The following is a 25,653-nucleotide window of genomic DNA, read 5'->3' as shown; positions in this document are numbered from 1 at the left end:
ACGTTGTTACATTTGTTAACAATTGTATGAGTGAGTGTTCATTTATATTTTTACTTGCTCGAATGGAGACACAGAAATAAACCCACCTATATCATTATATTTAGTACAACATACAATTCTTCAAATGACTATTACGTAAAAATAAAAATTTCTAATACTCAGTATTATACAACATTTATATCACGTATTTATTGATACTACAATTAGGGGTGTGTGAGTACCCAAAATTACAAACTCGGGTCGGGTCGGGTCGAAAATTTCTTTCCGCTGCCGGTCAGAATTCCGAAAGTTTGTCGACGCATAAACATATTCGGGTACAAAACATAATCTTTTTGTAAGGGTGTGCAAGATACCGAAAATGTTGGGAATCCAATGTTCGGGACAGATCGGAAAGAGATCGGGTTGGATAAAACAGATCCCGAAAATACCTTAGAATCGGAAATCTCGAGATTTTCGAAAACCCAAACAAAATTTCGAGATTGATTTTGTTTCATACGACTATAGTTCCGACTACAAATAATTCTTATGTGTCATTTTATGCCTTAAGGTCGAAAGGAAGGAAAGTTATTTCGTGAAAGAAGTTTGAAAAATATAGGTTCTAATTAAAAAATTCGAAGTTAACCTCAAGAAGATTTTTCAGTATCATTGCCAGGTTAATTACAATGACAACGCAATCTGTCCTCCTCAATATGTTACAACTTTCGGTTGAAACATTCTTTTTACATTTCTCATATCTCCCGATATATTTTCCTGGAGAGATTAAAATGGGACACCCCGTATATGTGTTGCTTAAATTTAATGAAGATATATGTATGTCGGAGATGAAAGGAAAGCCGAAGCCGTTCCTTGGAAATTTTAGGAACATCTTCTAGTACTCTAGCCTAGATTTTATCATAGCTGTAATTGTTCCAGATTTGTGATAGCGAGATTGGGTTCGAGATGACAATTGGTCGCCGAACGTAGCCACGGTCACGGGATGGACGTTTTGCCTAACGGAGGTGTGGAGTGGTTGTATGGGTTTTCCGAGAAATGTGGTTGTGGCGGCATGCGGCCTCGGGAGCGGGCCTAGCCACGTGTGAAGTTGCCTCGGAGGTGCTGATACAATGGGTCATACATTGTATTACTAATCAAACTCCAGGCAGAAACTGCCTAGTAACGGCGTTTGGAACCTTCTCGATGCTTCCAAACGGGTATAGAAAAACAAATGCAATCGTACAGCGAGAAAAATCTCCACGAGGCTGGCATTCTTGCGAGTGCTTTGGAGAGTGACACGTCGAGTTTTCAACCATCGTATTTCTGTACTTAAGATCAGTCTACGATTAGTAAAGAGTTATCCCGTTGGCCGTGGATTCGTTTGAACTCAAAAATATTGTTAATAGCGTTCATTAAACTTATTGTTCGTAAATCATACTAATCATTAAACTTACTATTCGTTAAGCTCATTATTCATTAGACTTATTATTTGTTAGACTTATTATTCGTTCAACTTATTATCCACTAACTTTATTATTTGTTAAGCTTATTATTCACTAGACTTATTATTTGTTAACCTTTGTAGTAGACTTGTGTATACGTGTAAATATAATCTCAGTTGTGTAAAACATTGGTTAATTCACATGAAGAGTTGTTACGCGCCCAAAATTCCAACCATAACCCGACATGTATTTATTCATTACAAATGGTTTTGTATGCAATAATACATGTTGTGTATATCACATTACTAATTCGTACATAAGGTACAAATCAGTGATAAAATTTCCATACAAGCAGTTGATACTAATTATAGATTCAATATTATTTAATGCACTTACTAAATTATTGTACATGATGATAAAAGGTCGCGAAAACGTAATTGCTAAAATCATTTCACACTACTTCTTTATTATAATAACTTTCATTTCATTCACAACAAGAAAATTCAGATTTATTTATTATCATTATTTCATTCCGAATACATAAAGAATATGATACAGTAATGATGGTCACTTCGTTCAATAAACATATTAGTAGTTATATAAAATAATATATTAATTTCATTTTTCTTCTAATTGTTCAACGCATATAAATACAATATCCTTAAAATATTCTTAAACTTTTTTAGATATTTACCATGATCGAGATAATCTTTTGTTAAAAATATTCCATCAGAATCAATATACAGTAGTCTGTTATGGAATATATATTAAAAGACAACTGAAAACAATCTCAAGTTATTAAGTTTCATGTTTAGCAAAACTAGTAATCTACATTTGTACTGTTTGTAAAAAACATATGAAATCATAATAACAAACTTAATTTAAAAAGTAAATATTTACTTATTAAAAAAATGCCAACAGACATACTAAAACACTAAGTCATTTGTATTACTGGAAAGTATTTCATTCATTGCATTTTGTATTATAAAATTTCATATATTATGTTAATATTTTCATGTAGTATACTTTATATAGCAACTAGCATTTGAACTTCAACTACAATGACCCAATAAACGACCTAAGGAAAAAACTGACCTATTATCCTTTATATATAAATTTTAAAATAATTTTAATCATTAATGATATGTATTATTTACATATCAAAGAAAAAGAATCAGAAGCACCTCTATAACTTTTTTCTCTTACAAATATTATATAAGATTGTTGGTCTTAATTATCAGATATCTACTAATCATAGGAAATATGAAATATACATAACTTAGATACGTATATACATAATTGAAACTGGTAAAATATAATCAAAGTGCTTCTTTTTTATCATTTCTATCATGTTGCTAAGAATCATGATGTTTCCAGTTCATCAATTCATCTAACAGTCGTACTAATAAAGGATTTCCACCTAGACATTGAATCTTTTTCCTTACTTCTTTGTCCATATCTTCCAATACGGTTCTTGTGTAGGCGAAAGATCCAAACTTTTCTAGCAAGCTAACACAATACCGTTTTACCTCGTTATCCTTAGTGCGCTGTCTAAGAATATCTTTATTAAGAATAATTAAGGAATAATAATATTCAAATATATTTTAAAAATAACATCTATGAGTCAAGGATACTTAATATTTGTCTGTCCTCTGGATGAGTCCGTAAAGCATGTATAATGGGAAAACTAAATTTTCCTTCTGAGAGATCTTCGCAATAACTTTTATTAAGGGCATACTATAAAATTTATTAATATATATTACAATATCAATTTATTCATTAGATCTAGAAACTTACCTCTTTTACACACAGGTTACAGTAATCATCTCGAATTTGGAAATAAAGTCCTAACATACTAACTACAGATACGTAATCTTCTTTAGAGTCAGAAAATAATTGCATTAATCTTATAGCCATATTAAAAAGCCCACCAGTTTCTATAAGAAAAAATGAAAAAATATGTTATCAAAATCACATGAAATTAATTAACATAAATTACGTAAAACTTACTTCTGATTATCATTTGTTTATACGCTGTTTCAGAGGGACACATATAATTATCTCTCCAATACAGTTCCATACCCTGGCCTCTATGAAGTTCTAATAACTGCTGCAAATATACTTGTGTACCCTAATATCAATTTTAATATTATTAAAATAATTTTATTAATATTAAAATCTACAACAAAGATAGGAGAATTTTTATACAGCATGTTTACCTCAGGATGATTTAAAGCGATTACTTTTTCTAAAGCGATAAATAAACCATAATTTGAAGCATTTATTGTACTTGCTACACCATAAATATTATGAGCTACAGGAATGCCCCTTCTTAAAATTGAATTATCTTGAATGTCATCAATTCTGGAAATATTAATAAATAAATATTCTGTAAATACTACAATAATCTTTTCCTTCCATTTTTAATGTAATCACGGATAAGAGGAAAATATCGAAAAAAATGGGAAGATGTTGGTTGATATTTTATATTTTCAAAATATATGTGATTCGTAAACTTACAGGAGACTGGAGGTATGAAGTAGCTGTATAATATCTTCGACAGCGTGGAATTTATCTTGCGGTATTTTTAACCAGTAATTGAAAGCTTGTATTAATTTGGCCCTGATTTGTTTCCCAGGAATTTGGAGAATATAAGTAACTGGTAGCAATAATATCTACAAAAGATTATACTTGCTTTGAAGTATTAAAACACGATCATACGCAATATGATAGTATACGAGATTCATTCTTGTCATTTTGACACATTTCTTAACCTCATTGTCCACGATTCATAACGAAACATAATCTAACCTCATCTTCTTCCTTGTCACCGGAATGCGAATAAGGTGTCTTTTTATTTTGCTCCATAATATATTCCAGCACTTCGAGTTAAATCGTGACTATTTTACTAAATGCAATCAGTTAAGACTAACACATACGAGAAAATCAATTATACTGACGAACTGTCGAGCTTCCACGCGCATAAAAGCCGATATCCCGATACTGACTGTACGCTGCGTCGTCTGCTACGCGATCACATGTGGTGTTTATGTACAGGACCCAGGAGTAACGTTACGTAAGTACTTGTGTATTTCATACGTACTTGAGATCTAAAAATACGTTTATTAATATTACAATTTAGTTATGAATTAAAAACCTGTTTTAGCATTGTAAAATAGTAGTATATGTAATTCGTATAATTATTATGTACTACTTATGTCTGCAAAAAGTATTCGCACACCATTGCATCTACTAATAAATGTAAACTAAGTAAATTGTTACTATATCTTTTTCTCAAGGAGGCTCATTCAATTCTGACAGATTATTCGAGAAAGTAATCAGAATACATTCGAAATTAAAAAATAATGATGCATACATTATAGACGATTTTAATTTCGTTAATTATTCCAACTTTAAATAGAAAATAATATTCAATAATTGAAACGTATATCTTGCATTCTTGCTTTACAAAAATTTGCAACATGTGTTATTGAAAATCAGGAAAATCATTTTTGTGAAGAAAAAATATATACTTTACCTGATTTCTCTTCTGTGCGTATAGTAAACACTAAGAATGTGACGAAATTAATGAAGTAAATTGTATGCATATGGACTTTTCAACGTATATGGTTGAGTTGCAATTACGATTTGATTTAGACTCTTGTAAATAGTGGAAGATACAATCAATCAATTTAATATTTCTTTGCATCGTGATCGGAGACACATTTTACCTTACATTTTGACCGGTTATTTTTATCATTTCATTAAACTGTCTTCCTTATGTAAATTTGTCGAAAGATAAGCAACTCTATAACTTGTGTTCATATAAAATAAACATCTATCAATTATTTCCACTTCATATGATTTTTCGTTTATACAATATGAATTCACATACAGATAAATAGATTCAATCGATAAAAGTTCATTTAATCGGATATTAAATAAAATTACATTCAAATAAGTAGAGTTTTCTACATCGAATATCACTATTTCATTTTATTCATCTATCTATCTTATCTTGCAAAAAATATTATACTTGCTAGTTGCAGAATTTACGACGAAGTATACGTTATTATCATATTTGAACGACCTTTTACGTGTTGAGAACATTCTTATGCCCAATAGGAACTATCCCTTGCTATGAAATTTATATATATACCACAGCCTTTTGTATTAAAATTAACAATGATTAAATTTTACTACATAAAACTATATTGTTTATTTTATATACATTATTATATTATTTTATATATATAAAATAATGTAATAATGTTTATATAATATAATATAATAATGTATATAAGATAAACAATATAATTTTATGTAATAAAATTTAATCAAATAATTGTTAATAAATGTTACTATATATATATATATATATTATTACCGGAAACCCGAGATTTATATTTTTGTTTTACAAATTGTTTACATAAATATATTAAAGATGTGTATTTACCAGAGTACTCCAAAAATGAATATTGAGAACATTTTTTAATTACTTAACGTTTTTAATTACTTAATTTAAATTCTCTTTTGTATTTTCGCGTTAGGGTTTAGTCCAATTATAGATTATATCTTTTGTTTTTATGTTTATTTATTAAATAAAATCAAGGAAATTGCAAAATCACAAGAATTTTATGAAAATATTGTAAGTGGATTTCAGAAATTAATAATGCCATCATCTGTTAATTTTATTTTTAGCATGTTTATTGCAGCCTCACCGAAATAAAATTCACGAACAATGTTATAAAAAAGGAAATTGTTCTTCAATGGCTCAATATCTTTGATATTGCAGTACGGGTCATTCTACATATACATACATATATATATGAAATTCTCATTACATTTTTTATTATTATTAATAAATTTACTAAAATCGCTGAAATTATCTTTCTTCATGATAAAAAGTTGTGGCTAAACATTATGAAAGGTGTTAATATCAACAAAGTACCTTTTATTTTTAATTAAAATTTTACTTGTATAACAGATATTTGTACAAACTATACCTTGACAAGTGTCTTGTTAATAATTGATTTTTAGGTGTTTATGAAGTAATTTTGAAGGGATTCTGGACAAGTGCGTTACGGAATAAACAAATGGGTGTTTATATTAAAACTAAATAATATTTATTGTAACCAAGATTTAATTTAGGTACTACGACTACGACAGTTAAATTGAAGAACTCTTCGGATTACAGTCATTTATTGAGATATACCCTTTTTCCAATTATCGCATTTCCATAATCTGTAGATTATGGAATAAATAAGGTCTGTAGATCTTATTATATATGCTTCTAAATTACCCATATTGTATTACAATAATTCCATTTTCCGATTTAATATATTCCAAATTAAAAAAAACATTTTTAAACAAATTTTAACTTCTTAATATTTCCAAACAAACATGTATTTCTTTAAGTCTATTTTTTGTATTTTCAATAAATACACAGATATTCTTCGCGTTTCGTTATATACGAAGTTTTTTTATATACAAAGTCAGAATTTCTTCTTACGCTCATATAATAAGATTGGATCTATATTTTTGTCCCTTTATTCATTTATATTGTTATGTGTTTATATCTTTATACATTGTTTATGTTTTGTGTTTTTATATTTATATTTTTATGCCTCTATACGTTTATATTTATAAACTCAAGAGATTCTGACTTTTCTAGTACCATAGCTACTAGTGTTAAATAACTCAATAAAATAAGTCAATAAAATAAGTCAAAATAACTTTATGAAGCTATTGAATACTTATTCCGTCGTTATTTGTTAACAGTTGCCTGTAAGGACTCAGCCTGTTAGGGACTCAGGTGTTTGTATTGGTACGCACTTCATAAAGATTCCTTTAATATAACGTTTAATGCCCAAGAATATACAAATTACATATGTTACATTCTCAATAAACAAGGAATTTCAGTTCAGAAGTGGCTCTGACAAAAGTGTTGTTAATGCGACGGCACGACGTAGTCACAATATTTCGTGTAGGATTTGTATAGCTTTTGCATTATAGTAACTGATTGCATTTAAGCTATTCATAAGCGGCACTTTTATACAATATTGCCTATTTTTCTTCTTTTGTCCTGAAAATGTGCTGATAACATTGTACATAATTGGTAGTTTATTTTTTATTCTTGTGAGGTTGAGAAAAGAGCGGCAAAGAAGCAAAGTGGAGGGGAAGAAGCAAAGTGGAGGGGAAGAAGCAAAGTGGAGGGGAAGAAGCAAAGTGGAGGGGAAGAAGCAAAGTGGAGGGGGAAGAAGCAGTAGGTTGGGACACTTCATAAAGGTTTATTGCGTGTGATGACCGCTGGGAAAAACTCGCGAAATTCCCCTACAGACTTTCACAGATCGTTCCCTACCTCTGAGAGCCGGCAAGGTAAGAATAGTTACCTGCAGAAGAAAATTTACTAAACTTATTAAATTGACCATCACCCTTTATTTGGTGGCAAATACTCTTTGTCAGCCCATTTATTTTACTGGTAAGTACTCTGTCAATTTATTATTCCAATGGCAAATAATCTTTGCTGTTACATTCTTTCGAGTCCAGAGTCTTGAACAAACCTGCTTTTGTAATTATGTTAAAAAGTGTCACGATTCAAGCCATTAAAAGCTTATTGTCGTTCCTATATAAAAAAGTGTTGTAAAATTACAAAAAATTATTGAAAAGTAAATTTTTAATACACAGAAAATGAGTACATAAATATTTCTTTCATTATTGATATAATTTAACATCAAATTAAGGTACAAATGTAATTTTTTTCTCATATTTTCTATTCAATAAATGTGTTTGAAAATACTTATATCTGTTTTTATTGCTTTAAATATACCTAAATGTGCGTTCAAGGAGATGCTGCAAGTATCTAATTATTTTCAGTGTTATAATGTAAGGAAAGGCATTCAGAGAAGGCTACCCAAAATCATTTTTTTAAAACCATGTCATTTTTTATTGGAATATTAAATCTGAAGTTTGTGTAGTATCGATTTTGTAGGCTTTTCATAAATATCGCGATTTTATAAACGGAATAGAGTTTCAACTTTGGATATTTCAGAACACAATTGTGACAGCTATTCCAAATAATTCCTTAATTATGGTAGTCACGGTTTGCATTGTTTGCGCGTTAAGAATGGCCTAACCACAATAACTGACCATTCAACCGTTCAATTCTCAACTGTTTTTACCCTGAGTGTATTTATGATGTTGGCAGAGATACGCGTGGCATTGTCTCTGATCACGGTAACATTATTTTTTGTTCTGAATGAACGCGTGTACGGTAACCGCGCGTGCAAACAATGACCTGATTGGAATGCATACCTGTAAGCCACGATACTTTCATTTGCCATAATTGCTACAATGGCTACATCAAAAACAAATTGCAGTACTGAGTGATTTATTCTTATAAAAAATAACTATACAATAACTTACAAAAGATCTTACTTAATACATATGTACAAATTGCACCAATATATATCGCTGTTGCAACGCAATAATGACGTAATTGCAAATTTATAAATTTTAAGGTAAGTACGTTACTAGTCTCAGATATATCAGGATCTAATCTCTTCAGTATGAAAGTTTCATAATTTTCCGAATGTTCCGAACCACTGATGGTAGTAAGGCTATGAGTGCAGTAGCAACAATTTATCCCGCAACAGTTTTATCGATCTCGCTCGCATCAATCAAAAGTTCAATTTCTCCTTAATAACGAAATAGTCGCGATATTAAATGCGCGCACGTCCAAATAAACGAATGGTCCTTTCCTTAAGTGACGTTGAGTGTTACAGAAATATTCATTATTGCTGTCGCACTCTGTGGTAATATTGACGTAAGTGTTAGTTGCATCGCAGACATTTATTCTGACCAAAATAATATATTTATTTAAAAGTAATTATAGCATGCCAACAATATTGTTTAATTATAAGCTTTAATAAATGAAATTAGTGTTTCCCGTCTCCTGAAAAATCACTGTTTTGCAATTGCATCACTGTTAAGCTTGAACGACGATATATAAAAAGTTCTCATTATTTGAGTAATTGTTTCTTAACTAGTACATAACGTTTTCTCTGCATTCAATTATTGAATTTCATATCGTTTCTTTTCATATAGTTTCTAGAATATAGTATACTTATTTGTGCTTAAAGTTTAATGCGAATATAAATTAAAAATTTATTTGAACTCTGACTAGTTCACGACGTTCGTTTCTCTTCGGAATTCATACTTGTAATTCGTTCAACGTGTGAAACGTTCAGAAGTTTCGTTTGTTATATTATATACAACTTGACATAATTCAGGTAATTTCTTGATTAACTTAATTTGAGTGTAAACTGGTTTTGAAATACCTATATTGGTAATGAATTTATGTACAATTATTGGATTTCATTAACCAGTCATGATAACAAAATAAATTTATAAATTGTTTTGCGTATTTACAGACTGAAAGACTTCAAAAACTATATAATCGGGTCATTTATAATTACAAACCTAATTATAATATTGAACATTCATACAAATCAGTCATGTTTGACGAAATAACGCAGGTATCAATTTTTTAAGAATCAAATTTTAGTATTCTGTACTTGATTCAATAAAATCTTTCGAACTGAATAATATTTATTAGCTATACTTTAAAGCTGTACACGATTTTTATTATTTGAGAATAATTGACGAATGTCAATGGTACACACTGTACTTAATATACTATTATGAGTACATCATTTACAATTTCTCCCCGCTGAGATTGAGCACATTATAATACGAATGATCCGGGAACCTATCTAATTCGATGTAATCGGTTTCGTCGAGTAAAAGGCCTTCTGCTAAACTGACGAGTTCCCCAAAGGATGGCCTACATGCTGGATCTTTGTCCCAGCAATAATACATAATGTTATAAAGCTCTCTCTTGCAGTGTTCTGGCCTGTCTAGTCTGTAGCCCTCTTTGATTCTCCTCATTACCTACAAAAAAAAAGATTATATATCAGTATATCTTAATTAAATACCTAATCAAATAGCTAGTAGAAGTATTGTATACAAATATTTGAAAAGTTCTTATAGAAAACACTGCAAATGCCAAGAAACAAGTTTGTCAGGGGGAAAAAGATCCTTAAGCATTAATGTAATCCAAATTCATAAAACAGAAAAATATATCTGTAGAAAATCCTGTATGTGCCACCTATTAGCTGTAAAGAAAGTCAATATTTTATTCATTTAGATAGACGCTATAGACAACAGCCAAGAAACAATTAATTTATTGACAGTTATATCTTTCTCTATAGAGACGACATTGTGACGCCATCTTTCAGCATTACTAGTAACTATTTAGAACAGGAGATTGTAGTTAAATTCCATACTACAGTATTTTCATTAGTATTTTTACAATTAGTACATTTTCCAATAAAAGTTTCTCAATTTTAGTACTTTCTTACTACAGTACAGTGTTTTCTACAAGCACTCTTCATTTAAGCACAATAGAAGCTCTATTATCAAAATATCGACTATCAGGATATGTATTAATGAAAAATTTTGGGGGTAGTCCTTTCAAAGATTAAAAAATAAGAATGGAAACTAAAATTATTAAATTCTTATATAAATTTTATATTTTTCTTTCAGAAATTGTTATATTTTTATTGTAATTTTGTTTTATATTTATGTCTTTGTTTCTTCTTATTATTAATATTTACAAGTCAGTTGAAAATTAGTACTATATTTTCATATGAAAACAAAGTTATTCTATTATATGAAAAATTCAATTATTCGATTTATTTTATCGAAATATTGTAATATGGTAATTAAATACACTTTGATGATTATCTGATAAAACTAAGATAGAATAAAGATAAAACGTTCCCTAAAGTGAATACTGTGTGGAATGTTTAGCACGTAAAATATTTTTAATGCTAATATTATAATTAACTTTATATTTACTTTAGAGGTGAAGCACTTCCAAATCTAATATAAAGGAATTATACAGGGTGGTTGGTAGCTGGTGGTACAAGCGGAGAGGGGGTGATTCTACGCGAAAAAAGAAGTCGAAAATTAGAATAAACATTTTTTTTTTAATTTTTTTTTAAATCTACAGTGAGATCCGTTATAACGAGACATGATAAAGTGCACGCGTACCGAGCGAAAATTCAAAATCGATTTTCTCGAAAACAAAGCCTCAAACGAAAAATTTTTATTCTATATTTTCGACTTCTTTTTTCGCGTAGAATCACCCCCTTTCCGCCTGTACCACCAGTTACCAACCACCCTGTATAATTCTAAAATTAATATTTCGGACATTTTTTTCATTGAAATTGGTTTAATCAAAATTGTCTTGATTGACTTAAGACAAACAATTGTTGACCTTTTTCTCTCCAGTATAATACGATATTATATGTATTTACAGTGTACAGGATGAGTCATAAACGCATGTCCATACTTCAGGAGGTGAACCTACACACAGATGAAGTAATGAACATATGTCGTGTCACACGTTCAGAAGCAGTAATAGGGTAGACAAAACATCCTGCATGACATAGCCATCGAAACAATAATCAGATAGTAACAGAACAACCACGTCTGATATACAGCCGACGATAACCCTTTCAGAGGGATCAAACCTTAGTATAAGAACCCTCCCAAATCAGCACTCAACACCCTTTTTGTTATAACAGTCTGAACCGTCGCTCTGTTGGATTCGTACAATAAATTTTACTACCATATCTAAAGTTCAAATTTTTTACCTTAGTGAAACGTTCAAACTACGACGCGAGAGGATCACCGGTGATCTGTTAATTTCGTGATTTCTGTGTCTCCTACGTGACAGTCGCATATACCTTAGTTCTCGAATTATAGGCAGCTATTACAGAAAATGTTCGAAGAGTACGTCTCGTGCCACAACATATGCCACTATACATCTTAACATTAGGAATTAAATATTCAATACTCGCTCGAAAATACCAAGAATTCTTCAAATAGTCTTAAATCTATTTTGTATCCGTCTTCGCGGATCATTGTTCACCTGCGTTGAATACATAATACATTCGAAATGGCTTGAGAAACAAAAGCTTAATGGATTTAGGTCATGACGGCCATCCACCTCAGCCTATCCATCACTTCGCGAAGATGCTGAATATTCTTACGGTAAAAACGAAACAAGAGGAAAGCTCATAAACATTTTCTTTAATTATTTATACCTAACTCGAAAAATATGGTGCGTAAGGCATGTGTTCATATGACGTTTTCTGCTTATTCTAGTGCGTACATTCATCCCTTAAAGTATGGGCATGCATATAACTCATCCTCTACATAATATTCTAGAATTAAATATGTATAAAAATACATGTATTGTAAATTTTTTTTTCACACGATTGAAACAAACGATATTTTTTCTACACTTTTACTACAAAATGTAGATCCATTTTGGCATCATTCTCGCAAGACAGAATTTAGACATTTTTCGCATAAAAAATGTATAATTTATACTAGTTCCATTCAACCTATTGATAGTATATTTTATTGTAATAATTTACATGTGTCTTAATCCTCATTGAAATGAAGTATCAAATATTTATGCGATTGTTTTCATCAAAAATAAATCCACTCTTTCAATGTAATCACACCGTGCGGAGCTACATAATGGTGGATTAATTGAAAAATATTTGATCTTATTGTTTAGAAATCTTTACTTGAAAGAAAATCTTTGGAATTTTAATAAATTCTAAAATAGCGTACCTCTGCGGCGGCTAAGCCGGGATAAGGCGTAGAACCCAGCGTTACAATTTCCCATATTAATACTCCGAAACTCCATATATCCGATTTCACGGAAAAGATGTTATCGTAGAGACTCTCCGGAGCCATCCATCTGATGGGCAGCCGACCTTCGGACTTCCTTTCGTATATTTGATTAGCAGCCACATCTCTGGCAAATCCGAAGTCTGCGACTTTGCATGCATGATTCTCGTCTATCAATATATTTCTCGCGGCTAGATCTCTATGTATAATTCCTTTCGAAGCCAAATATTCCATACCCTTGGCTATCTATAATATGTAAATAGTACTTGAATATAACATTCATTAATGTTTGCTTCTGAAATATAGTTATTGTAATTATACAAATGACCTGAGAGATCATATATTTAGTTGAATTTATTTTTTGTTAAGCTATTAAGTATACAGGCTGGTTGGTAACTGGTGGTGCAAGCGGAAAGAGGGTGATTCTACGCGAATAAAGAAGTCGAAAATATAGAATAAAAATTTTTCGTTCGAGGCTTTGTTTTCGAGAAAATCGACTTTGAATTTTCGGTCGGTACGCGTACGGTACGTTATAACGGATCTCACTGTAGATCGTTGTCTCGATGGAAAAAAATTAAAAAAAATTTTTATTTTAATTTTTAATTTTTAATTTTTAATTTTTCCATCGAGACAACGATCTACAGTGAGATCCGTTATAACGTACCGACCGAAAATTCAAAGTCGATTTTCTCGAAAACAAAGCCTCGAACGAAAAATTTGTATTGTATATTTTCCACTCCTTTTTTCGCGTAGAATCACCTCTTTTCCGCTTGTACCACCAGTTACCAACCAGCCTGTATAAAACCGTTGAAAAATATCTACTTTTAATAATGGATTCAGCTAACCAGTTATATTTTGTTTTGTTCTTGCGCTATTAAATATAATGATATTCTCTTTCATAGAAATTATGGTAGAAATAATGTTTTTCTCTTGCTATTAGATGTATTAGTAATTGAAAAAATATATATTAGTGTTTTACTTGTATTAATCGTACTGTAACTAAAGTGAACAAACTGAGTTACAGCATGGAATAATACAAATAGAAAATAACATATGAATTTTTTAATATAATAATTATTTAAATATAATAATTTTGAATATAATATGAATATTGAAATTTCAAATTTGCTTTTAGTTCGTGGAATATTAACGTTTTGCACCTCAGAGTTTTTTCGCTGTAGAGTAACAGCAACTAAAGGCTTCTTTAATAAAAAATCGATAAAATTTTTTAAAACTGATATAAGTAGAAACCATACATAAATTAACAAAGCTCAGAAGATGAAGACATTTTACCAGGAAAAGAAGGTTTTTGTTTAATAATGTTTAACAGTGATAAAGAAGAAACTGTTGCCTATGTAATACTGACATGTAATACTTTTAATTAATTATTGATAGTTTTAATAAGCATATTTCTTTTAGTTACAAGAAGAAAGTAGTATATTTTTGTTAATTTTTGGAACTTTATTTTTATAACTTTATTTTTTGTATTAATTTCTTTTTTCGTATAATACGGACTTGCGAAACGCGGGATTTTTCAAAAGTGAACTATCGTATTATACGAAGGATCGTATTCTTAGGAGTTAATAATGAGATACGTGTATGTAAATTTTAACCAATTGGCATGTATTACGTAGTAAGCTTTGTATGATAAAGATATATAAAATTTAATTTATGTATTTTCATAAACATATATGTTATAATTATTATTCATTTAAATAATATTTTTTATTTTTTATATGTATGATCAATTACTGGCTCATTCTTTACTACGTAACCAACTCTACATTTGGCTCCTTTTCTAGTTTCTGATTTTCTATTCCATATCTCATAACATTCAGAACGATTTAAAAAGCTAAAAAGTAATATGTAGTATCAGGATGTTTATGGAAAAATCTTTTTACGTTATATAAATAGTATTCAATAATATAAATTATTAAATTACCAATAATATATTATGTATATTTATTGTCACTCTTTTAACTTCCAAATCATTTTATTTTCAGTTTCTAAATACTGTAGCTATGTAACCAAATCAACATATTAGCTGACCAAAATTCAAGAACGGAAAGAAATTAACAAGCATATTACGCATATAACGCTATCTAACGATATTTTCATTTTTATAGTTATCATTTAAAATGATTATGTTCCTCTTATGTAGAAAAATCATGTTTCATTATATCTTTATCAAATTTTTTATACAAAATAATTTATAAAATTGGTATTTAAAGATGAATGTTATCAAAAGGTTGTCGTTTGAAGAAAAAATTATTATACACGATATTCACGATGTTCACGATATTCAGGACTAGTGCCTTTTTTTCAAATAGTAAATATTTACTAAAGGTGAAATGTGCAGAAGTTCTAATGTTTTCTATAGCAAATATGATAGCATAGGCGAACTTTTTATTCTTGTAATATTTTTTGAGAAACGAAAGTGACCTTCAGTGTTTTAAATGGAATACTGTTTACATGTTTTTTATATTTTATGAAAGAAACTGTCAAGATAAATTCAACCGTGTGGTATTAAGATCAGACAAATTTAGAAGTGAAAAAATTAAATCGAACATTTCGTAATGTTACATTTATTAATATGCTGCACTCTTTGTTTATTGCAATATTGTTTCTCTGTTCAGAAACTTTCATTTCTATTTCACCCATATCGTTTATAAACGGTTTGGCAGTTTCTCCGTATGTAGAACTTATTTATATAATTAATAATTATATAAGGAATTTTATCCGTTAAAAAATGATTCGAGAAATGTACTCGACTTGTTCCTAGTAACAGTCTTCTCGTAATCCAAATAACGCATTTATAATACATATTTTCAAGTCTAGTTCTTACAGACGGAAGATCTAGACCATTTAAAGCGCTTACGACTATAAAATACTCTCTTTCGTCTTTTCTATTAAAAGTTTCTTCATCATCACCTCCACATCGTCAGAATGTTTACTTTGTATATCTATTTCATTGAAAGCATCATCGTATTCATTTTGAATCCATATTTGAGTATCGCTTACATTCGTTAAAATTAAAACAGTTTCAGTTAAACCTTCCGATATTTCGAATATCACTTAGTTCCCAGATGATACAAACAATTGATATGATCGAATCAAATATATGGCAAACGCGACGATAATCCAATTAATGCTCAAAATACAAAACAGTATCAGTAAATACAAAGTACAATACAAAATACAAATTATTTTATCTCCTAAAGGTATATTTTATATTGACAGAAAAGCATGAATTATAGAATTTCCTAACAGCTAGAGAAACAACAATTGAAACAATTGCAAGTCATGAATGACGCAACACGGATAAAATGTGATTTGATAAAATATTATACCTGGTAAACAAATCCAGTTAAGTCCCTGGACGTCAATCCGGGTCCACCATGATTTCTTTCTTCTCTAGACGCTCTTAGAAAGCTCTGTAGCTTTCCACCGCTTACGTATTCTAAAATCACGAACATCGGTTCGCGCTCTGTACAGCAACCTAACAATCTGACTACGTTGGGATGGGGATCCAAATTTTTCATGACTCGTAACTCTTGTGCAAGATCTAGCCGCTCTCTTTCAGTGGCATTTTCTTTTAACGTTTTCACCGCCACGATAGTTGCTCCTGATTTCCCATCAATATCTAAGGCCTCGCATTTCCAAACTTGACCAAAGCAACCCTCGCCAAGAATATTAAACACCTGTTGAACAAGATTTGAAAAATAAGGAATTTAGTTATTCCTTGGACGAAAATGGTAATATGTAAAAATGTTGTTTCGGAGGTTAATTGTTAGACTGTAGATATTTATGTATTTATTGCATTTCAAGTCATTAATAAAACCTATAAAAAAGGAATTATTTTCAAAATTGTCACAGTGATTAGACATTAATTATTATTATAGATCCCATTTCTTTAGCTGTTTCATAACAAAAAGTGGATTTGTTGCAGTTAATCGCGTAGTTTATATTTTATACATGCATGTAATTATTATAAAATGTATTAAGATCAAAATGTATGAAAATAACTTTATATATCAGGAACATTGAAAATATAAAATATGTATTTGGGTTCTGCGGCAATTTATGAAAAAATTAAATTTGAATGATTTTATTGTATATCTTAAGGGGGTATTCTGGTCTAGAGGCATGAATTTCGGGCGACTTTTGAAGCTCTGTACAAGCGAAACAAAAAATATTTTTGCTATCCTTCTTTTTAGCATTTGTTTATTGATATTTCGAGATTACGTAAAAAATTCACTGGAAAAAAAACTCAATATTTAAAAAGTTACGAGCTGGCAAAGTGGGTGCTGCCAAAAAAATGGGGTGTCGTGGCGTGCATGATATCAACCCTTCTGGTCATCCGAGACAAAAAATGCCAACGGATTCTTAATTAGTATGGATGCCGCTATCGTTTGAATCTTGGAAAAGTCAATACAACATTTTTTCACAAAATGACGGCCGTTTGAAAACAAATTTCTTATTTCGCACGTTTTTTTGACAATTCCGAAAGTTTAAAAAATAGTAATATTAAAGATTTTGAGCTGAGCGTGGTCCGGACGATAGAGGAGTATATAAGGAATATTCAGACCAAATTTAAAATAAATCGGTTCATTAGAACTTGAGATATCGTGCACGCCAATTCGAAAAAAGTAGTTTCGAGAAAAACGCATTTTTTGAGACAAGTTTACTCGGACAACGTCTACCGTCTACTATTCATTTGTTCCGGTCAGACCGGAACAGATGCCGCGTCACAAAAATGGCATATTCTTGAATGTCTAAACTTTGGAAATATGAAAAATTTCTAGACCAGAATACCCCCTTAAATTGTAACTTGTGGGAAAATGTAAATTTGTAATCAAATAATTACCATATTTGTTTCGAAGCGAATTGTTTCTAAATTGTTATAATTACCAACCTTTAAACGATGCCGTGGAAATTCCCATTTGTCTTCTTGTTTGTTCTGTGCACTTTGATTCTCTTTTTCCCAGGGTTCATACCGATTGTTATGCGCTTTTGGCCCTCGCCATCTTTTTAAGACAAGCGATGGATCGTCTGATATATTTGAGACACTGACTGAAGCTTGTTCTTTCTATATAAACAAATATAAGAAAATTATTGTTTCAGAAAGTTTTAAAAAAATTGTATTCAATTACTTCACTTCTTTTACAATAAATTGATCATGCATACTAAAATTTGTAAATGTTAATGAATAGATTATTTTTTAATTATTGAAAAAAGAATTGTTAAAAGATTTATATTAAAGATAACTATATTAAATTAGAAAAATATTTGAGAAATGTATAAAATGTTATATTAAAGATTTATATTATGAAAAGTGTTTTCAATGTTTAATTATGTCATTATTTCATGCATGATCCTTTTCATCGATAGTGTAAAATATTATTACAATAATAATACAAAACTAAGAATTTTTATAAAATTTATTTATTATATATACTACAATTGTTTGTCAAAACGTATAATAAAAGTTATTTGAAAAAAGCATAAAAAATACTGTAGTAAAAATATAACAAAAGGATATTTGAAATAAATATAACAATTTCAACTAAAAATCGTTAAATCTTTTTCACACTATTGCGTTTCAACGAAGCAATGCATTTATCAACTTCATTATAGATTAACTCGATTTTTGGAATTTTTATTAATGTTCAGCAAAAGACCAGGAAACTCATACAATTGACAAATTTTAAGGTTTTTAAAGGTCTAATGTATGACTCCTTGTTTCAACTCTATGTGAAACATTTTCTTAAAACATTAAAAAATTGTATTAAAAATATCTGTTAAAATGAGAGCAACATTCAAGAGCTACGTAAAAATTCGAGAATTGCAATAAGATAAAATTGTATATTTTACTATACATCGTGAGCCTGAATTAGTGATACAAGTGAAATTTAAGGAGATTCTATGGCTCGATGTAAACTAGAATCAAGAATAACAGAACTACGATAACGCTCCGTTTTGAAGAGAATGAAGCTCGAACATGTTTTGTCAAGAATTATCTCGAATACACGTATGCTTGTATATACAGGGTGATTGGTAACTGGTGGTACAAGCGGAGAGGGGGTGATTCTACGCGAAAAAAGAAGTCGAAAATATAGAATAAAAATTTTTCGTTTGAGGCTTTGTTTTCGAGAAAATCGACTTTGAATTTTCGCTCGGTACGCGTGCACTTATCACGTCTCGTTATAACGGATCTCATTGTAGATTTAAAAAAAAATTAAAAAAAAATGTTTATTCTAATTTTCGACTTCTTTTTTCGCGTAGAATCACCCCCTCTCCGCTTGTACCACCAGCTACCAACCACCCTGTATACTTTCTCAAAAACGAAGAGTTCAACTTAATTTTGATTTTCGTTTTATTTTGAGCCACACAATCTTTCTAACTTCGCTCGTACTATGAATTTAGGCTCACGGCGTGTTTCCAACGATTTCATCTACAGAACGTGTTTCCATACCGTGTCTTCTTTGGATTTCCGATTCCTGCAAAATTTGTTTCTGAGGGACCACGCACCCATACCGAGGCCCACGACGAGCACGCAGACCGCCGTGACTGGTACCAACGTCATCGCTATATCTTGGGAAGGCGGTGCCTCGGCAGGTGCAATTTTCGAGCTGAGAGGTGGCCCCTCGACCTCGTTCTCTTCCATGGGCTGTTGCGGAACACCGGTGGTGCCAGGACCGGGATCAACCTCGGACTGCTTCGCGTCTTCAGGCTGTAACTTCGTCGTTTTCGGAATATTGGGTGGCACAGCCACTGGTGACGGCGGTATCCCCAATTTACGGAATAATCCCTGTCCAGGAACTACTCCTGGTAACAATGGCGGGCGTCTTCTGCCAGCAGAACCTACAGGGCTCCTGCCGAGGAAAAATTGGAATAGAGTTGAGACATGTCGGTCACCGAAACGTTTTCCAGTCGATTCAAAGATATTGTTAACGAACTGGAGCATGAATAATGGAACGGGCTACTGGTAGTTCTCTGAAAGGTCATACACCGTTCCTCGTGATTTATCGACGAAACTTTCTAGCAAGTTGGTTGAGACTTGTAGATTCGTCCAAGTCTGTGGCTTCTCTGCTCGATCGACGGGACAGTTTAAGGAAAATTGTGGTGTTGGTTTGGGAGCACTATACAGATTGGTAACTGGAGGATTTGCAACAATGAGAAAGTAGCCCTGATATTTGAAGACTACAAGTCTTGTAAGACTTGCAATAATTAGGTTGCATGATGTTGCAGAAGAACTGTATTTAATCAAATCATGAAGTTGTGGATCTTATGAGAAAGATTTTCATAGGACTGAAAAATTTTCATTCGATGATAAGTTAAAATATAGATAATTCTTTATAATATTGATACCAGTTTAGCTTGTAATTAATGAAGTGTATTATTATCAGCTTAATCTTCCAATTGATAAATCTTCGATTGTAATCTAGTGAAACAGGACTACAATCGATGATGAAAGCGGCAAATGAAGAACAATTTTTAAATTCAAGTTTATCTTTCTATTTGATTTTGAAATTCTGTGCTGCGTTCTTAAACATTTAAAAAGTATTAATAACTTCTAAACTATGTATACAGATTAATATTAATTAAACTTAACAACTTAAATTAATATTATTCGTTTCTTAAAACACGTTGTGAGCAGTTATTTAAAAGTTATTTAAAAGACTGTTCAAAGGACATATCTTCGAATCCATCAGATTATTTTTTTCTTCAATTGTTTCACTTTAAAATAATTGTTTTTAATCATTTAATAACGTAATACTCAGAAGATCAATAAAAATGTGCATCTGATCTGCATCTAAATTGTATTTATTAGAAGGAAAAGAATTGTGTAGGTTTTATATTCAAAAATGCAGAATTATATTTCTAGGAATATTAGTTGACTATATTAAATTTTGGAAAATGGATTAAATTACTGGAAAATGGAGCTGATCCTTATTGCAACAATTCCTTTAACCGAGGAAATTATAACGCAGGAACTCTGCACAAATATCTTGAATATTTGAAATATCTTAAGATATTATGTTCTACTATAGTTTTTGTTTCTACTTATTAATACGTTGTTACAAATTTAAAGAATGGTTTTCTTTAATTTACAGCTGTGATTTTAAAAAAGTACAACGAATTTAAATTTATACGATATATATATGTAAGAGTTAGGTACTGATGTTGATTACTAAAACCTATAGCCTGTGTGAAAATTTCATACTTTAAATTACGAGTATAATTTACGAAATAAAGACAATTGTATTTTATAATCTTAACCATTCTCATTTTTCATCATACACAAATACATTTGACAAAATCAATAAATGTTTTTCTATCTTTAGAAATCTATAATCTTTTAGACATCTATAAAATTGTATGTATTTCCGACTTGCTATGTTATATAATTATTCATTTCAATAAATTATTGAAATTTTGTACACTTAGAAATCAATATTTTCTAATAACTGTCATAGCTTTCTCGTCAAATTATTCAAAGTAGACTTAGTCACATAGCTATAAATTTTCATTAGAATTCTATATTCTCAAGCCGGTATGTTCAATATTACAGTACAACATAAAAAGCAAACGCATTACTGGCATTATCGAATAGTGTTAGTCAGAATAAGACGACAAACATCTAAATATCTTAAAACTCCTCCAAAGAACTGTGAGAAAACTTTAGAAAATCGTCATGAACGTTTCTTAATGAATAACATCAAAAATATTATAAGAAATATATTATCCTCAATATCAATAAAAATGCAATTCTGTTCATAAAGGATAAAATTAAAAATTGTAGTGTAATTGTAGTTGTAGTGTAGCAATTAAAGATAATTGCAGCTTTGTTTGGATAACATCATATCTGGGTATTTCTGAGAAGAAATAGACAGGCCAACAAAAAGAAGCTATTACTGTTTCATTAACACCGAATTCTACGACAAATTCCATTAACTGGCTTTGAATACATTACAAAAATAACGTGAACTTTTCTCGAATAATGAATGTAAAGATTCTGTAATACTGCATACGATACAAATTAATGAAAGATTTCTCAACAGAGATATAATTACTGCTAATATTCAATCTAGTACAAATAGCGTAACATAAATTCAAAATAGGTTTATACCCTAAAGTTGATCTTTCAATTTGTAATGTGTGTACTTGAAAAATAATCGTGATGGATCTACAGCGGCGACAATATAAATAGGAACATTTTACTTTCGTAACTCATGTAAGATTCCCAGTTAATCTGTTTTAGGTTTGAAGGATGTCTGGATCAGTGGCTGAAAATATATAAAAAAATGATATACAGAACGACCGAAACTATGAAAATCATAAAAATATTTCCTTTTTAAAGTGAATGCATTTGAAGGTTTATATTACTGCCAGGTATCGCTTTTCTTTAAAAAAATTTCTCGATATTGCCCAAAATATCGACACAGATGATCGTTATATGAATTTTTCGTAAAAAAGATGCTGAAAATGGCCTAAAAATAAAAATCTTAAAGTAGAACAACCGTTTGAACTGCTGCAAATATATCGAGATTCAACCTACATTCAAAATTCTCAACAAAAATCTCAACGATCATAAACAAATATTACAAATATTCTGAAAGATTCAAAATTCTAAAACAAAATCTAACTCCCTACAACATACTCGTCCCAAGGTATCGTCAATAATAATAAATTTTGTATAATTAATGCAACTTTAAAGATTATTTTTAAAGAAGAAAAAAAAGAAGAAATTCCAAGAATCAAAAATCAAACAGCAAAGTTAGCAAACGACAAGAAGGTTCCGTTGTTATATCACTTCTACGGATAGAAGCGACGTTCTGAGTGAGTGATCGTGCGTGACATCGAAGATCGGAATCGGTTCATCAATCGATGTGCGAACAATTTTGTCCTCGACGAAGAACCTACCTGGTCCAGTCGGGTTCCTTGGGACCCGAAGTGTTCTTGATAGTGACGTAGACTTCGGTCTTTGTCGTGAGCTGACCGTCGGAGACGGTCACGTAAAGGAACAGGTTCTGCCCTCCCTGGAAAGAAGAAACAAGAAACGTCGTTCAATCCCTCAATGTCGACCATACGCAGCTTGTGTTACGTTCTCATCGTCTCGGACAGGGAAAAAAGGTGACCGTGCTGCGTACTTTGCCCTCGTCTAACGACGAGATCTTGACCACTTAAATGCACCACCATGACATTGCGTGCTACCATACCATGACTTCTAATTAGGCGATGACTATAAAAAGTACGAAAACAAAGAACACAATAAAACTTTATTTATCTAAACTTCATTTATAGAAACAAAACTTTAGTATCTAGTCATCTGAACTTCTGTCAATTGAATTCATTTAGCTGAACGCCAACTCTTATTATTATCATATTATTTATTATTCTATTCTATTCGATTCCACATAAAGAAATAAGTCAGAAATGTAGACATTTTTACATAGAACACTTCGTTTTTTAAAAAATTCCATTTGAAAATTTATCAAGTACGCATGTATCAGATACATGAAATCTTAACTAAACATGTTCAACTTGTAGTTTCTTTATAATAAAGCCTTAAACGAAAAAATTGTATTCTATTTTCACGTGTAAAATAACTTGCTGCTGTTTACTTACGCGACTCAATCGATAATTAGCCTTGGTGATAAATATTGAATAAATTTCCAAATTTGGATTTGTGGAAAAAAATTGTATTCGACTTATTTTTGTGTGTAGAACCCCTTGCCGATTTTGTCATGATTTTTAGGACACTCTGTATGAACGAAAAATCACTAGTAACGAGGAAAATCAATGAGCACCTATTACATAAACTCTAGTTACATTAGGAAAATTTATTAATAAAGAATATAAATTTATAAAATAGACAAAAATAGTAATATAATAAAAGTACAAAAATATAAACATGATAGTCAAATAAATTATTGATTTATAAAATTAGTCTCTCTTTTATCTCTTCCTCTGCTTAACACCACATAGATCTTAAAAAAGATTAGTGATTTCAAACTTTTTATTGGAAATTAAATATTGTATTTATTATTATATAATATCCTTTTAATTTTAGTCTGGCATCTGTGTAGTCTGTTTCATAGCTAACTGTAAATATTTCAAAAGTAATTCCCTTCCAAAATGATATACCGGTAGATATTTCTTATTCATTTTTTGAAGTAACGCTGAAGTTAAGTTCTTTATAGCTTTTAGACGATTTTCAATTTCAAGAAATAAAAAGATGTGGCGACAGCTGAAATCTGGGGAATAAGATTAGGGTATCACTACGATTTTTTTTTTAGTTAAAAATCTATTAATTTTTAGGAATTAAGCTGTTTAAAATATATACGATTTAAATACAACACAATATACTTTTGAATTTTTCCTGGTTAAATATTCTTATTGACGTAAAATAAATTTTATCCGTGTATACTGGCTATAGTACATATATTACTAACGACTCACGAAACATTAATTTTTCATCATTTGAGACTTTCTTTCATCTAATCTCAAATTTCCAAAAATTTTGTTTTTGTAACTATCACCAAACATGGAATATATTAATTTTTTATTATCCAAACAGGTATAAAATTTGTTACAGAAACGGTACGTGCCAACATCTTCTATTTTTATATTTAAGCATTAATTACATTATTTTTATCAATCAAATAGATTAATTAAATATTATTTGAAAAAATATTAAGAAATATTAATATTGTTTCATTCGTTATATTTCACCGACATTCAAAGCCGGTTAAGTCAGTTAAAGTCAAAAGTCAAAAACAAAATTACTGTATTTGTTGCCTCTTCCTCACTGCACGAGCAATGTTATTCTTTGCCGAATTAAATCGCCAAATTTTCAATGACAACAAGAAAACACTATTTACGAATAATGGTGTAAAATTTTATCCAATAATTAAACAATATTTACTTAAGATGAAATGGGCTGTTCATATATAAGAAAGGAGAGTAAAAGGGTGTAAAAAAGGTAGTGTGTTTACAAACACGAAAATGATTAAGATGGATTAAAAGTGGCACTCACTTTGCCTTTGAGCGTTTCATTAACGTAGATAATGCCGGTGCTATTGTCGATGAAGAAAGGAAGCGGCGGTTGCGGACTGTCATTTCCGTTATAGTTGTGTCCAAGAGGTTCCAAGCCATAAGTTAGCTGATCTTGTTCGTTGTCTTCCGCACGGGCTCTAGTCACCACACTTCCTACAGGTTCTGTATCCAGAAGCACCAAATTTCGATCTATCCACATTACAGGAGGTGTGTTGTCGCTGAACTGACTTTCTACAATGCAAATTAATTGCAAGGTGAGTGATGTTCGTTTCTATCTATCGATCAGATATCAGAATGGAATTGCATTAACACGTTTGAAACAGATAATATAGCATATTTGTATGTATGTCATACGATATCTCGCCGATGACACGCGATAACACATGTACCTCATGATGAATAT

General features: G+C 30.5%; 2 protein-coding genes across 5 annotated transcripts in view; both read right to left on the bottom strand.

The window, feature by feature from the left end:
- Positions 1 to 2,333: 2,333 nt before the first annotated feature.
- Positions 2,334 to 4,443, bottom strand: qm (geranylgeranyl pyrophosphate synthase quemao). Its single transcript, XM_069121801.1, has 7 exons — positions 4,227 to 4,443; positions 3,936 to 4,090; positions 3,635 to 3,779; positions 3,426 to 3,546; positions 3,213 to 3,352; positions 3,050 to 3,152; positions 2,334 to 2,976 (listed from the first exon to the last, which is right to left on the bottom strand). Exons 1-7 carry the CDS (start codon positions 4,281 to 4,283, stop codon positions 2,771 to 2,773), a joined length of 927 nt encoding a protein of 308 aa, XP_068977902.1. The 5' UTR covers positions 4,284 to 4,443; the 3' UTR covers positions 2,334 to 2,770.
- A 4,885-nt stretch (positions 4,444 to 9,328) lies between these two features.
- Positions 9,329 to 25,653, bottom strand: part of Cad96Ca (tyrosine kinase receptor Cad96Ca) — a 76,867-nt gene continuing 60,542 nt past the window's right edge. For all 4 annotated transcript variants that reach the window (XM_069121491.1, XM_069121508.1, XM_069121499.1 and 1 more), the window contains 7 exons: positions 25,231 to 25,481; positions 23,115 to 23,230; positions 19,663 to 20,062; positions 18,103 to 18,276; positions 16,538 to 16,888; positions 13,128 to 13,433; positions 9,329 to 10,367 (listed from right to left, as the gene is read on the bottom strand). In XM_069121491.1, the coding sequence (XP_068977592.1) occupies positions 10,131 to 10,367; positions 13,128 to 13,433; positions 16,538 to 16,888; positions 18,103 to 18,276; positions 19,663 to 20,062; positions 23,115 to 23,230; positions 25,231 to 25,481 (1,835 nt within the window). In that variant the 3' untranslated portion in view covers positions 9,329 to 10,130. The remainder of the gene's footprint in view (positions 10,368 to 13,127; positions 13,434 to 16,537; positions 16,889 to 18,102; positions 18,277 to 19,662; positions 20,063 to 23,114; positions 23,231 to 25,230; positions 25,482 to 25,653) is intronic.

Source organism: Bombus flavifrons, chromosome 1 (assembly GCF_040668555.2).
Source record: "Bombus flavifrons isolate JBK064 chromosome 1, iyBomFlav1_principal, whole genome shotgun sequence".
Lineage (NCBI taxonomy): Eukaryota > Metazoa > Arthropoda > Insecta > Hymenoptera > Apidae > Bombus > Bombus flavifrons.
The sequence above is the reverse complement of the archived record's forward strand: the minus strand, read 5'-3'. Positions and strand labels throughout refer to the sequence as shown.

What these genes read in the sequence shown, in the direction of transcription:
- qm (XM_069121801.1), bottom strand. Translation starts at nt 4,283, where the DNA reads ATGGAGCAAAATAAAAAGACACCTTATTCGCATTCCGGTGACAAGGAA. An exon ending in GTGACAAGGAAGAAGATGAG is followed by an intron (nt 4,091 to 4,226) that starts GTTAGATTATGT and finishes AATCTTTTGTAG; the next exon opens with ATATTATTGCTACCAGTTAC. An exon ending in TCGCTTTAAATCATCCTGAG is followed by an intron (nt 3,547 to 3,634) that starts GTAAACATGCTG and finishes AATTGATATTAG; the next exon opens with GGTACACAAGTATATTTGCA.